The sequence below is a fragment of the Tursiops truncatus genome, chromosome 19 (genome assembly GCF_011762595.2).
Source record: "Tursiops truncatus isolate mTurTru1 chromosome 19, mTurTru1.mat.Y, whole genome shotgun sequence".
NCBI lineage: Eukaryota > Metazoa > Chordata > Mammalia > Artiodactyla > Delphinidae > Tursiops > Tursiops truncatus.
Window position 1 is genome coordinate 7,366,752 of NC_047052.1, and position 15,405 is coordinate 7,382,156.

Here is a 15,405-nt window from a genome sequence, read left to right on the forward strand (position 1 = left end):
TCACTCTTCTTAGCAGAGAATATTGTTTGAATGCTTTAATCCCAGCCACGAAATCTGGCTCGTCGGTTCGCCTTAAAGTTCAGGCTTTGCCGCGCCTTCGCGGACTCGCTCTCTCTCCCCCTACAGCGCCAGAAAATGGGCCTGTCCAGGCCGGATGGCGCATGCGCATCGGGCGGCGAGTGGTGGAGGCTGACCGCGCGGGGTCAGGCGTGGAGGGCGCGGAACCTTCGCCACCCGGAGCTGTTCGGGTTCCGGCGCCCTGGCCGCCGGCTTTTGGGTGCAGAGTCTTCGCCGGTGAATACCGCTTCCGCTCTCCGGGTGTGGCCGCCAGTCGGGTGAGTCTCGGGGGTCCGGGCCGTTCCGAGGAGCGCTCTCTTCGTGGCCGAGGTGTGAGGGGAGGCCGCGGGACACTCACCTGTCCCCCCTCAGGTCCCAAACTCGCGCGCCCCGCTGTGTGCCATCTTGCCGGGACTTCGCGCCCGCCTGGGGGGTTGGGACCACTGCGCTGGGTGTTGCCGGGGCGTTGGAGTCGTCCTGAGCTCCCCGCCCTCGGGCATTCTCTGGGACGCGCGCTGGTAGTTGAGAGCCGGCTTCGGTGTAGACCTTCATTGCCTGCGGGAATCGGCCTCGCCGCCGCTCTCGAGCCTGTGACCTTGGGCGAGCTCCTCCTCACCCCGAGCGTCAGCCTCCTCGCCTGTGAAATGGGTATAACCCAGCGCCTCGGTTGTGAGAAGGGAAGCCCTGAACACCGTGTCTGACGTGGTGAGCGCTCAGTACGTTGTGTGATGATTACTGTTACTGGGTATCCAGGCGTTTAGGATTTGCTTGTGGTAGGTGGGAGCCTGTTAGGGCGCATCTCAGCTTCAGAGAAAGTTCCCACCAATCCGTCTTGCGATGCGAGAATCCAGTGAGATCACCCTCAGTACGCTTTTCAAGGAAAGTGACATTCAAATCTCGTTTATTGGGTTTCAAGATTACTGAGCTTGTCGTTTCACAGTAAGTGGTTTATGAAGAGTCTTCAGTAAATCCGAGTTCTGGAAGCCTTCATTTGAAGACTTAAATGCATAAAAGAAGTTTGCGCTGGCAAAGGAATTCTGTTGTGACACCCCTTGTGTCTCCTTTTCTATCCACACAGGCTTCTGCACTTGTTTGGTTGATTTAAAGTGACCCTCATTTCCCACCTTTTTAAAAAAAATAACTATGTCGATGTCTGAATCAATTCTCAAATCCATGGTAATCCTATATTCAACCTTCAGTAAACATTTATTGGGCATTTACTATGTGCATTTAGGGGAATGTCCCTTCCCTCACTAGCCTGTGTGTTCGTTGAAGTTCATGGACTAATTCTTTTTCCTCTGAAATTCAAGTGGTCTGACAGAGTGCTCAGCACCAAGTAAGTGCTGGTAAATATTAGTTCAGGGAAAGCTGCACCCGGGCACATTCCTTAAGAAATTATGTGGGTTGCTGTCAGTAGCAGTGGGGCATGGTCTATACTCTGGGAGCACTTGTCACTCAAAAGCATCTGTTTAGATTTGGTGACTTTGCAGCTGTGATAAGTAAAAGTGGGTAGGGTAGGGAGTCCCCTGCTATGTCTGCTACCTCTACTGAATGTGGTGCAGTTTGAAGTAGAGAAACATTCACTTAACTAATTCCAGTGCTTTCTGAAATTAGACTTAAAAAAATATCTTTTAGAAAGCATTAACTCTTATTTTATCATTTTTCCTGGAGAACAGATTCTTCAGACTCTGAACAAGAGCTTTTCTGGACTTGTTTTAAAATGACATTAGAAATTATAACTGTAGTGTAAATTTCTTTCTGGTGGGGCCACACAATAGCAAAATCTTTCTAAAGAAAGCCTAAGTGGCATTTAAAATATAGGGTTTCCCCCTTGTGATCATAGTTCTGCTGAAATGTGTTATTAGAATGCTTCCTCCCTTTTCTTCACTAGTTAATGTATTTCTTACTCTCGGTTTTTTTATTTTCTAAAATTGTGCCACCTGGTGGTTGAAGTCTTCTGCCTATCATAGAATACTCGTTAGAAAAATTTTACCTCAGGGTCTTGGTAGAATAAGGTGAAGCAGTGAATAAAATAAGACTATAGTTTTTATATCTTTAGTGAGGGCACCCTACTGCTTAAACCCTCCCAGCTTACCTCCAAGTAAAAGTTACAGTTGCTTTGCAGGGGCCTATTAGCCAGTTATCAAAATATCAAATTGTCACAGATGAACATTTTTAAGAGTTTAAGTGGACTGTTGTGGTATCAATGTGTGCATACCTGAGGAAGTGGATGGGATTGGCATGGGGAAGGAAGAGTTGTAGCTGTGACAAGTAAACCGTTCTGATGGTTTCAAAATGCCAGTGTAAAAGTGGGACTGAAGTTTTGTGTTTAACTAAGTACTTAGTACTAACTAACAGTTTGAATGGAATTTATCCGTCTTTCTCACTGCAAATACCCGTACACAAAGTCTTGTCACCAATGAACACTCCCTTCACCTTTGCTTCAATAGTGCGGCTGATGTTCATAATTACCTTGGTGCTGCCTTTTGAGATTGTTTTCTGTGTTATCAGTAGTAACAAGCGTTTATTCCTTGAGGGCAAATTTTATTTTTGGCAATGGCTTAAATTTAATTGTGAACTTAGATTTGAGAAGAAAGGTAAGGATGCAATGTAAGAATATACTCTGTAACATCCTTAATTAACTTAGCCAGTCTCTTGGGCACATTAGGACAGATTAATGAGAAGTTCACACAGCAGCCTGTTTCATTGTTGGACAGCTCCAGGAAGATGACAACTGCCTCTGTAACTGCCACACTTTGGTTTCCAGTCCTGTCCTCGGACACATCTCAGAGTCAGTTCAGTTCAGCCTTTCCCATCAGGTGACAGGGCATTTCAGATATACTAATAATACTTTACCTTTGTCGCACTCACTCTTCACTATATCAGATACTCTCACATATGTTATTTTAAACCTCATGATATAGGTCAAGAGCTAATTCCATTTTATGGAAGAAGAGACTTAGGTCTCAGATTAAGTTAGCCAAAGTGATATAACTTGTGAATAGCTGTGTCCACAGCCTTTGCCTTCAGACCCACATCTTCTCCCTTCAAATCCATTACTTGTCATACTTAACCAGGCTGTTCTTTTTATCTGTCTCCACTGTTGTGGGTTTCCCTAAGTTAGTAAATATTCCCAATTTCATGAATGGCTTCCTGTTTAAGCCTAGTGTCAGAGCCATCTCCATCCTGAGCATTCCCCCCGGGGGTACTCAAATTGTCAGTATTCTGGACATGGCTGATCAGGACAAACACAATACTTTTCTTTTTCTTGATGTAGACAGATCCTCTATTTCTAATAATATAGGATAATATTACATTGACTTCTTTGAATCTAGGCCTAGAATTAGTCCCTATTGAAGTTGTAGCTAACCAGAGGTTCTTTGGGAAATAGTTTTTTTCTATCTGAATTTATTTCATTCACAAACTGCTGGGAAGGCATGTCTTTCCTATTTTGAATGCGGGAAAAATCTGTCACGGTGGGAGATTACGTTGGGTAGTAACTGTCACTTACTGTGTGACCCGGGGCTTAGTTTTGCTATGAAAATATGACTAATGTGTATTTTGACCTACAAAAAAGCTCTTTCTTATGGTTCAACTGAACTTAAAAAGGTACCTACTTCCTCCGGTTATTGGGAGGATTATAAGACTTGTGCCTGCAGGTGGTTAAGTGTTCAAGAAATTATTTTCTACTCTAATAATGTGGATATATTCTTATGGCTTTGATGAAATTTTAAAAATAAGCATATGCAATATATATTTAGGTTTTATTCAGTTCATAAAACGTTACTTTGAGTTACAATAGTGTTAATAGAATAAGCTTTTAAAGATGACTACTGGAGGGTGTCAGCACTCATTTAAATGTGCTCTAAGAACAATGCCATTGTTTTAGAGTTATGTTTCGTATATTACACCCAAGAGTACAGCAGTGCATCTGCATATACACCAACAGTTAGCCAAAGCCAGTAGATAGAAGGAAAAGGGAAGAAGAGAATATCTAACTAAAAAGATAGGGTGGAGGCAAGAGGGGAATGATTGATAAAGCAAGGAATTTGTTAGATAAGGGATAGGTAAGTGTTTAGAGCTTTAGGTTAAGTCACAGCTTTCACCAAGAAGAATAGGAAAAGGAAACTATATGAAACCATTTTCTTGTTTGACACAATCACCTAGGATAAGTAGGTAGACAGGAAGACGTTTCATTGGCACCATGACTGGGTCTACAGTAACGTACATGTTTGAAGTAAACTTTTGTGGAGGGAGGAAAAATAATCTATTATGATATACATTTACGCTTATATACAAGGTGCATGTGTATATTTATCTCAGCAGCCAAGTGTGTTCTTAAGTTTTACCTTACCAATGAGAGAGGTCATTTCAGTACATCAGAAGCTTGTTTCTGAACTGTAAAAGCACACATTTGAGGGCTGGGTGATAGAAATATGCAAGAATATTTTGTCAAATATATTTACAGAATAAAATGTTAACGGCATTTTCTAGGTGACTAAACCAGTGTACATCTCCCTTCAGAAAAAATAAGCAAGGCAGAAGTAGGATAACTAATATATACATAAGTGTAGGTATATAATACTGGTGTAATATTAGATGACTTAAATTGCTGCACTGTATGAGACCCCGTTTTTCTGAGGCAAAATTTTTATATCATTGAAAAGACTTTGTTGTCAGTGACAGGCAAACAGAACTTGAACTTGGCTGCATTTCCAGTTTCCATTTCAAATACTCAAATACTTACTTGGCACAGTGGCCTGATTTGTGATCTTTAGCTGTGGGTGTGTGTGTGTGTGTGTGTGTGTGTGTGTGTGTGTGTGTGTGTGTGTGTGTGTGTGTGTGTGTGTGTGTGTGTGTGTGTGTGTGTGTGTATGTGTGTGTGTTTAGTAGTTACTCAGTGGAACAGTGATCTTCTGATATTTTTATCACTTGAAATCTGAAATAAGTATAGTATAATTCTCTGCAATTATTTGTTTAGTCATTTTTAAGGATTTTATTTGTCGGGAGTGGGATGTTGATGGGCAGTTTGAATTTCTTGGAACTTTTTTTAACAGCTTTATTAAGGTATAATTTACATACCATAGAATTCGCTCACTCTAAGTGAATTCAGTGATTTTAGTAAGCTACAGTTGTGCAGCCATTACCACAATCCTATTTTAGAACATTTTCGTCCCCCAAAGTTTTCTTTGTGCCATTTGCATATTAATCCCCACTCTCACCTTTGGGCCTAGGCATCGATCAGCTTTTTGTTTCTACAAATTTGCCTTTTTAGACATTGCATATAAATGGACTCATACATTCCAGTGTTTTGAATATGGCTTATTTCATTTAATTTAGTGCTTTTGAGATTCTTCCATGTTGGCACATGTATAAGTTCATTCTTTTTAATTGCTAGGTAGTAGTATCCCATTGTATAGATATACCGATTTGTTTATCCATTACTTGATTATTAGACATTTGGATTGTTTCCAATATTGACTATTATGAATAATGCTATGAACATTCACATATAAGTCTTTGTGGGGATATATGTTTTCATTTCTCTTGGGTGTGGTCTTAGGAGTGCAGTTTCCAGGTCATATGTTAAGTTTGTGTTTAACTTCTTTAGAAACTGCCAAATTGTTTTCCAAAGTGTCTGTACTATTTAGCGTTCTCAGTTGCAATGAGTAAGGTCCCTTTCCTCTACATCCTAACCGGTGCTTGGTATCGTCTGATTTTGTGATTATCGCTATTCTGGTGGATGTGTAGTAATCTTTTCTGAGTTAAAAAGAATAGGTTTAAGAAAAGAATAGGTGAATAGTGCTGCATAAATATAGCAAAACCTGAAAATGATGTTTTATCTTAGACCTTGGCTGCTAATTTTCTTCTTTGTGAAATGAAGCAATTAAACTTAATTTCAGGGATTTTAGGTTCTTGTTTTCATTGTAATAATTGCATTTTATGAGTATATATGCTAAATTTGAGAAAAAAATTTCCACATCTGCTTCTTGTTTCTCTTCATGGTTTATTTAGATTTTCTCAGCCAGATGTTAGTTAGGAAGAAAGCAGTCTACATTAATTCACACTGATGTGAGACTGAGTAATGGCCCTTTAACCCTTATACATTTAAAAAGGATTAATAGGCCAGTTCTCGTCATTGGTAGAATTTCATCGGAACAAAATGAGTTGTAATCAATTTCAGGAATGTGGGAAAAGTAATTGAAGGCACACTTATTAATATAGGCAAGCTGTTTCTGCTTGAGCACCTATTTCCAGGATTGGGTCTCTTGAGGAGTCCGCTTTTTTCTGAACCTGCATATTCTCTAAACACTCCTGATAACCTGCCAAATCTGTTAAGTCATTGGATAAGGAAGCTGAGGCTCAAGTTTAATAATTTGCCTAAGGTCAGCATTCTTTTCTGATAAAAGTCACTGCAGGTTCTTACTGAAAATACTTTTAGGTCGCATTAACAAGTACAGTCACACATATTCAAGACACTCTTGTATCCACAGGTTGCTCTGCTGTGCTCCATCTCCTTCTCCTAAAGATGCATCCTGACTTATCTCCACACTTGCATACTGAAGAATGCAACGTCTTGATTAACTTGCTTAAGGAATGTCACAAAAATGTAAGAGTTCAGAAAATGACCATAAAGCAAAAATGAAACCTAGGTACAGCACACCGATGTAAAACGTTATCTCCATTAATGGAAGGAAATGATAATGTCTTAGTTATGGGTCTTAGCTTAGTAAAGATTGATGCTTGTGATCTTTTTAGAAACCATTTCCCTTTCTGATGAGTAGAAATCAAGCATGGTAGTTTATTAGGGAGCTTCTGAAATGATATATAGTAATTAGAATCCCTGTTTCTTGTCCTTGACTTGTACAGTTCTGTGTTTAAAGGAAGTTGAAACATTTTTTATAATTATATGTTAACTAGATTTAAATTATGACTGGCCTAATTTGACAGGTTTACTTAGTTGTTAGTGGAATGGAAATAAAATTCCATGGTTAAAACCAAAATAGAAAATAAGCCCATTTTTGGAATGCGTTAAATTAATCTGATATTTTTCCCAGTGTCAACTATTTAGCTTTTTTCATGTGTTTGATGTATGAGACAGTTATAAGGAGCATTTGTGTTTTTCTTTAACTTTGCATGATGCATTATTTCCTTCATGTTATTCATAAACTGTAGATATATCAGATTCCAATAATAGTATTATTTAAATGAGTAAAATTTTAAGACTAAAAGTAAGGTAGTAAGGAATGCCGATGACCTGTGAAGTCAGGTATTTATACTGGTTCAAAGAATGTTGTTGATGACAATATGCTTTTCGGTAAACTATTTCTGCCATACATCTAGATTAAGAATTGATACTGTGGGATTGACATATATTCACTAATATGTATAAAATAGATAACTAATAAGAATTGATATTGTAAGTCTTTTTAACTTTAGCCATTCTATGGATGTGTCATCGTATATTATTTGGTTTTAAATTGTGTTTCCCTGGGGGCTGATGACTTTAAGCATATTTTCATGTACTTATTGGCCATTCATATAACGTCTTTTGCCCATATTTTAAAATTGGGTTGTTTTGTCTTGTTATTGAGTTGTAAGAATTCTTTTTATCATTTGGCATAGAAGTCCTGTGTCTCATAAGTGTATTGTGAATATTTTCTCCCAGTCTGTGGCATCCTTTTTTATTTTCTTAAAGATGTGTTACAAAGAGCCGTTTGTAAGTTTGATGAGGTCTAATTTACCAGTTTTTTCTTTTATTGTTTATGTTTTTTGTGTTCTAAGGATCTTTGTATATTTCCTGGTCACAAAGATTTTCTCCTATTTTTTCTTCTAGAAGTTTTATAGTTTTAGCTTTTAAAATTTAGGTCTGTGATTCAAGTTAATTTTTGTGTATGGTGTGAGGTATGAGTCAAGGTTTATTTCTCTCCCTGTGGATACCCAGCTATTCCAGCACCATTTGTTGAAGAGACTGTCCTTTCCCCACTAAATTACCTTGGTGCCTTTGTCAAAAATCAGCTGACCATATGTGAATGGGTCTACTTCTGGGCTCTCTAGTCTGTTCCACTGATTTATATGTCTGTTCTTAACACCAGTTGATTCCAACATTATCTTACTGGGGCCACCTGGTCCCATGGCTGTTTTGTCCTCTTTTCTGTCCCAGTTCACTTTCCATGCTCTATCTGGAGTGCTCTCTCAGATGTAAGTTTAATCACTGTTCCCCTTAATGGTTCCCTTTGCCTGTAGAATAAACTCTAAAATTTCTTTGTGTTTCGAGGCCTTCATGTACTGGCCCCTACTTACTCTTGGGCTTGACTACACGCCACCCCCCCCCCCGCCCCCACGCCCCTCATCCTTCCTGCGTGTTCTTGTCTGCAGTTGTACTGGAGCATGTTTTCGTCTTCTAAGCCTTTGTACTTGCTTTTTTCCTATGCTTAACTTAGAGCCTTCCTCACTGTCTCAACTTCTCATTTGCTTGATCAGGTTTTATCATCCTCCAGGCTTTATTCTGCTTAATTTGTCATTTCCTCTTCCTTTTCTTTCCTGACCCGGATTCTCTGTACTCCAGTAATACTGTACAGAATAGATTTCCTGCGTTATGGCAGTTACTCTTACTCTTTTTGGTCTCAGGACTCCTGCACACTCTTAAAAGTTATTGAGGACCCCAAAGAACTTTTGTTTATGTGGACTATATCTACCAATATTTAGTGAATTAGAAATTAAAACTGAGAAATTGAAAAATACTAATTTATTTAAAAATTATAATAATAAACCCATTACATGTTAATAGTTATTTTTCGTAAAAAATACCTTATTTTCCAAAACAAAAAAACGGTGGGAAGAGTGACATTGCTTTTGCATTTTTGCAGTTCTCTTTAATGTTTAGTTTAATAGAATATAGCTGGATTCTCATATCTGTCTCTGTGCTCAATCTGTGGTGATATTACACTTCATGTAGCCTCTGGAAAAATCCACTGTACCCTTGTGAGAGAATGAAAGTGAGCAAAGCAAATAAGATCTTCAATTATTAGGAAGATAGATTTTACCTTCCCCTGGAAAGGTCTTGGGTAGCCCTGGGGACTACACTTTGAGAACCGCTGCTTTATAGCAATCACTTCATGATTTGTCTCTTTCCTCTGACTCTGAGCTGTGAGAGTAGGGCCCAGGTCCACCTTGCTCACTGTTGTGTCCCTAGTGCCTGGGACACTGTCTTCCAGACACTGACTAATTGATTCACTTATTCAATCAGTTGCTCTACCAGTTTGTTCTCTATGAACAGACACCAGGCACTGGAGGCTTATGCATGTGTATACAAGAGAAGTGCAGTCCATGGGCATTTCTTTTACCAACTCCACTGGGGCGTTTTGGGTTTGTTTTTCACATAATGTCACAGGAGTATAATTCTCATTTGGGCTAATGTTGAGGTGAAAGTGAAAATATAAATTAGTTTTTGTCTTGAATTTTTAAAATAAGATGTATGTGTATGGGATGATATGAATAAATATAAACTAAACTATGAAATATTGCCTTACGTTCTAAAAGTTTAACCCTTTCTGGTATTTCTCTTTGGCCAGAAGGTGTGTGAAAAAGCATTGTCCCTGTTTGTTGTCAAGGAGGTAGTTTATACACAGGAAATATTTATCCTGAAAAGGTAATTAGGTAATCAGTAGGAGATCTTAAATGCTTGCCAGAAAAACTCTGACCATTTATTCAATGTGGACCAGAAAAGTACATTTAAAGTGGTGAAGAAACAGGGAAAAAAGAAGTAGCATGACTATTACTAATTATGTGTTGTCTGGTTTCCATGAAAGCCTTAATTACAAAGAAAAGGAAAAGATGTGCTCATTGTTACAAGTTCAGCATTTATGGCATGTCATTATAGGAGATCACCATGCTGTCCAACCTGCCCATAAAAATCGTGACGTGCAAACACAGTAATTATGGCCCTACTAAAATTCAGGTTCTTGATGTCAGTCTTTATCTGCTTTGGAGCATATATGCTTTTTGCCATGATAATAGTCACAGGACTTGAAACCACTAGAAGATTTTTATCTTTGCTTTTCAAACAAAGCAGACTTTGAATTCAGACATTGATTTTCTTATATTGTGAATTACTGGCTTGGTTATGTGGCCCTTACAGGCCATCTAATAATAGTGTTATGTGTTTCTAATTTATTTTGATGACATTTTGAATGGAGGCAAGTGAGAGAATGGCTTTGGCACCAAGCTTTCCATAAGTAACTCTTCTATGGGACAGGAGTGTTTGCTGGTGAAGGAAGTTACTGGTCGTGTCAATATGGCTACACTGCCCTTTGACATCACTCTATAATAGAGGATGGATAACATGCCCTTAAAGAAAGGGTATTAGGTAATAAAATGCTTTTCACTCGGTCATTATGAAGTTTTGGCAGGTTAATAGTCTTCTCTTTTATCAAAGAAAAGTCTTTTTATTTTTCATTTCTACCTATAGAGCATTTATTCCTCTTTTGTAGGAATGCCAGAATAAGCCTGTTTATTTGTATATTTTATACTTGTGACTTAACTATTTGCTTAACTATTAACTGTTTGCTTATTGACAACGTGACCCATTAAACCCATTTCTGTAGGAATAAGTGTTTCAATTCTGTGTGCCAGAGACCGTAGCATATTATAGGATGAAATATTTTACACCTTTTCTTCCTTTTAGCACAGCATTCTGAAATTTTTTGGTCATTGCAATGATCTTGATCGGGAGATGAGAAAATGCTTGAAGAATGAGGTAAGGAAAATGTTAAAGGATGGAAATGGTTGAACAATAGAAAAGAACATCTTGGAACAATATTGAGTTTTTTGCAAATTTTTGTATAACACCAAAAATTGACTTTATATGTATGTCTTCCCCTAAAACCAAGAGGAGAAATGAAAGTATCTTCTGGGGACAGTTTGGGGACATTGCTGATTTTTTATTGCATGTACATAAATGAAAACAACTATCTTATAATAGTCACTGTAACTCCTTTGGATGGATTTTTAAGGTTTAGGACATTGAAGCTGTTCAGCAGAAAGACTTGTCAGTCAGTGTTTAGCTATAGCAGGTAACTAAAACTCTCTGGGCCTCAGTTTCCTTGTATAACATGAGGAGGCTAGACTTAGGCTCTTTCCAGCTTTAAAATTTTGAATTTCTTTATAATTATAGTATGTACAACCCGTAGGGATCTAGTTTGACTTGTTTGGAAAGACTCGTTTCCTGAATAGAGTTTTAGGCTATGACTTGGACTTGGGCAAACGGCCAAAGTTTATTGTCTTTTTTGCAGGTACTGCAAACTGAACAGAGTGCGTTTTAAATCTTTGAAAAGAAATTTAATTCCATTTCTGTTTTGTTCATCAGATATTTTAGGTCCAGAACTTTTAAAAATATATAACTACTAAAAATCTGCCCTCCAATTTGCGTTTTCTGTACTTTTGAACGTTTTTTCCCCTATGAGCCTCATACTGAAAGGTATTAGATATGATATTTGAAGCCATTCAGCACCTATGAATCATTTTTTGTGTTTTCCACTTTGGGGCTCTCCCCCCCACCATCCCGCCCTTCCTGGAATCTCTTTACAGCATCTTTCCTGTTTGAAAAACTTCCTGGAGTTCTCATAATTTTCTTTGTGTGAACAAATGGGTATAAGTGTTTTAAACTGGTTTTTGAAAAGAGTTTTTTCATCATATGTAAATGGTAGTTTATATGGAAACTAACCCTAGGGCTGTGTTCCTGTTTTAGTAAGATTATGGAAAAATAAAACCCATAGTGTTTTATTTGGTATAGCTGTTTGTTTCTTACATGCTTTCAGTTGTATAAGATAGCTTTTTTCCTAAGTTTAGATTTTTTTTTTCCCCTTACATTTCAGTGATTTTGCCATTGGTTTGGTGATTAGATCCTCAGATGAAATTTTTTTTTCCTATTTGATAGAAGAATGTGTAGATATTTTTCTTATTTTGTCTGAGTCTGTTTTCGTATAAATGTCAGGTTTTCTCCTTGACTGCTTTCTAAGTCCTCTATGTAGTTTTTTATATTGCTTCATTACCTGAGTTATAGATGTTTTTCTGTCTGTTCTTTCATCCTTCAATTCTCCAAACCTGTGCTCATTTATTTCCTCTCTGCTTTTAATGCTTCCCAGTTTCCCATTTACTGCTTCTAATGCTCTCCTCCTACCATTTCCTTCATGTGTCATTTAAGTACTTCATTCTTTGAAGCTTTAACTAGAAAAAAGGTCCGGCCAGTTCTTTCTGATGCTCTCTTTGCTGCTTTGTTGCTGCTTTTGTTCTTTTTATTGAAATAATCGCTAATACTACTTTTGCAGCATCCTCTTTTGTCTCTCTTACTTGTTTTGTTTGGTTTGGTTTTTGGCTAATTGACCTTCCATACTATCTGCGTTGTTTGGTGGTGTTTTGTGAATAACATTATAGTTATCCTTTTTTTTTCTTCTTTTATTCAGGGGCCATGTTGACTCCCTTTGGAGATACCGTAACATGTATTTTAATATACACTCTGTTTTAATTTGCTTTATGCCTTATTTTATTGGCCTGCTACAGAGTATTGTCTTCTGAAGACTTACCCATTAGACCCTCCTTTGAACCTGATTGTTGGAGGCTTCATATGATTAAAGAGGGATATCAAATATTTTTCTCAGAGCAGGTATCCCTCCGTGTTCTACAACATCTTTTTTTTTAACCTTTTAAAGCAATGAAACGCCCTTCCCCTCTCCCCACCGACAGTCTTATGAAGAAAATTAATGTATGATGGATAAAAGGAATGTTTTGGTTAAAGGGACCTGGTGTTTCATCTGTTATTTGAAATGGCCCTTTGATGAGGAAAAAAAAAGTTTGAAAACTGCTACTATTCCAGAAGATATGTTAGAACTCTTCAGTCAAAACTTTAGACCGAGAAAACTTCTTAAAGATTATCTAACCCAACTCCTTACATTTGAGCTTACTGGCCCAGAAGATGAAGTAACTCAAAGGTGTTAATCTCAGGACTCAGGGGAGGGCAGCCAGAGTCCCTGGTTAGTGCTCTGTCACTAATCTTTTGCTTCTATGGCTTCTTTCCATATCTCTGACAGCTGAAAGATTTTGATGTCCAATTATTCACATATACTCAGTTTTTTCAACTTGAATTTGCTTTTCCTTTTTTTCCACTCTGCCTAAGAACCCCTCTTGCATCTTTAAAATATGTCTTTATTGGTGTATTTATTATAAGCATGTAAATATACACGTATGAAACCACTTACATTCACGTTTCTCTGCTTTAAACAAGTACTTTTTCTCAGTGCCAGGCTCTGGGTTTCCTGTTAGTTATAACCTGCTGGCCAGATCAGAATACTAAGCTAAAATCCTCCAAGGTGAAAACTACATTTAGATCCAACCGATTACAGAAACATAAGATTTGGGGAGAATTGGGTTTGATGACTATTCATGATGAAAAAATCCTAGGAAGTTCAGCTGACTATAAGTTTCCATATGAACCATTAGGATAATATGGTTACTAACAGCCAGTTACTCTTTTGGCAATATTTATAGAAATATGGTGTGTTTAGGTCATAAGAACTAGAAGGCCCACTGTAGTCCATATCTGCCGGACTTTGTTTAGAGCACTAGAGTATTTAATTCTGGTGTGGTATTTTTTTATAAGGGGTTATTCATATTAAAGTGTTGTATAAAAGGCACTTTACAGATAAGACTTTAGAAGGCAGAAGCTGTGTTCTGTGGAACAGTTGTAGAAACCAGCAGCGTTCAGCCTGTAAAAGAGATAGTGAGTGGGTTACCTGTAATCAGATATTTGGAAGATTGTAGCAGGCAAGGAGAAATAGAGGGAAGTAGGAGAATTTACAGGGAAACACTTGGTTCAACACGAGAAGCTCTGGAACAAGTAGAAGTGTCCAACAGTTAAACAGGCTGCCTCTCAGGGTAGGGAGCCTCCTGATTAAGAAGTGTTCAAGTAGAGGTTAGATGACACGCTAGATTGTGAGCTTCTGGAGAACAGGGACAGGACTCATCCATCCTAAATATTTATTGAATTCACGTTTTGGGAGGAAATAACTCAGCAAATATTTCTGCACCTATTAGGAGTTAGGTGCTGTACTGTATTGAATGAAATTTTACTAGATGGCCTCTAAGGTCACTGTTTCCAATCTCAGATTCAGTGAAATAAGAGCCATGTAGAAATTTTGTCAGTAAAAATGTTATTTTTATTTTGCAAATATATCTAAATATTTAACGTATGTAAATGATGATGTAATCTATTGTCTCTCTTCTCCCCCTCTTCCTTTTATTTTCTAGTACATGGAAAAGAGGAACAAGAGCAGGGAGCGCGGCAATGCAATGCGAAAGAGACTTTTTAATCCTCCAGAGGAATCTGAAAAATAGATCATACTTTCATTGGATGCCTTGGCTGAGAGAAGACCCAAAGACTCTTGGGTGGTAGTTGAAGGAATCCCATTGCATTTGGTCTTCAGAATCCTTTGAATGGAAAGTGACCCATGAGAAATCGAGCCTTGGAGAAGTATGGAAGCCCTGGATCTGGAATTTTGGTTGGGCAGAGCTGTTAGTACTCTCGCTCCTCTTCCACCGCACCTGAGACTTCTAACGTGTTTGTTCCCTTTGCCTACAGCCCGTTGACATTTGAGTAACTTATCTCCCTCAATAAAATCATTGATTCTAATCATATTTTCTCTGTTCTCTTAGACTCTCTTGGAATTAGGGCAAAATGGTGCCGTTAGACTTCTCTTTTTGCAGTGTGGCAGTTCTGGAGCCTAAACGTTGAAGGCACAGCGAGGGCAGACAGAGCTTGGGGAAATCCCAGCTGTGTTAACTCTATGAAAGTCTTCCAACTTTATTGTTTTTAAAGAGCTCTTTTCCAAAAGGTTAAATGTTTAGCATTGGTAAAATTGTGTCTGGCTAGGATTTAAGTCTGAGCAGACTTAGCTACTCCGTTTGGTTGAAGGTGCCCACCCTGGGTGCCAGTTGTCTCGTGGGCATCAACCTTAGGCACGCGTGCCTCCTCTTTGCTGGGCACAGGGCCCTTCTTCCCAGTCTCATTTCTAGCAGCCATCCTGCCAGTGTTCCTTTCGCCGGGTGTTTCTGAGACCTGTGACAGTCTGGAAGCCATCTTCCAGCCATGGCCACAGCAGGGCCTTGAACTTCCTGTTGGATGAGGTGTCAGCAGACTGTGAGCCATGAGCTCTTTGTAGTGAACTCTGCCTTCATGTGCAGCAGGAGGCCTTGTTGGGCATCAGTGTTTGGTAGTGATTTCCCCATCACAAGAGGTGTTCAAGAGGCTGGACATTCATTTAGCAAGGGGGTTACCCAGGGTAACAGACATTC

General features: G+C 38.6%; 1 protein-coding gene across 5 annotated transcripts; it reads left to right on the plus strand.

Annotated features, from left to right (window-relative positions):
• Positions 1–135: 135 nt before the first annotated feature.
• Positions 136–14,748, plus strand: CMC2 (C-X9-C motif containing 2). Of its 5 annotated transcripts, none has more exons than XM_004312308.4 (4): positions 185–335; positions 6,552–6,667; positions 10,745–10,816; positions 14,362–14,748. In XM_004312308.4, the coding sequence occupies exons 2-4, from the start codon at positions 6,587–6,589 to the stop codon at positions 14,446–14,448; spliced, it is 240 nt and encodes a 79-aa protein (XP_004312356.1). In that variant the 5' UTR covers positions 185–335; positions 6,552–6,586; the 3' UTR covers positions 14,449–14,748. The 5 variants fall into 5 exon arrangements, with proteins under 5 accessions (XP_073652550.1, XP_019796293.1, XP_019796304.1 ...); XM_073796450.1 differs by lacking the exon at positions 185–335 and adding an exon at positions 526–762; XM_073796449.1 differs by lacking the exon at positions 6,552–6,667 and having other exon boundaries at positions 136–335; positions 10,750–10,816.
• The last annotated feature ends 657 nt before the right edge of the window (positions 14,749–15,405 follow it).

What these genes read in the sequence shown, in the direction of transcription:
- CMC2 (XM_073796449.1), top strand. Translation starts at nt 136, where the DNA reads ATGGGCCTGTCCAGGCCGGATGGCGCATGCGCATCGGGCGGCGAGTGG. An exon ending in CGGGTGTGGCCGCCAGTCGG is followed by an intron (nt 336 to 10,749) that starts GTGAGTCTCGGG and finishes CTTTTAGCACAG; the next exon opens with CATTCTGAAATTTTTTGGTC. An exon ending in GAAAATGCTTGAAGAATGAG is followed by an intron (nt 10,817 to 14,361) that starts GTAAGGAAAATG and finishes TTTATTTTCTAG; the next exon opens with TACATGGAAAAGAGGAACAA.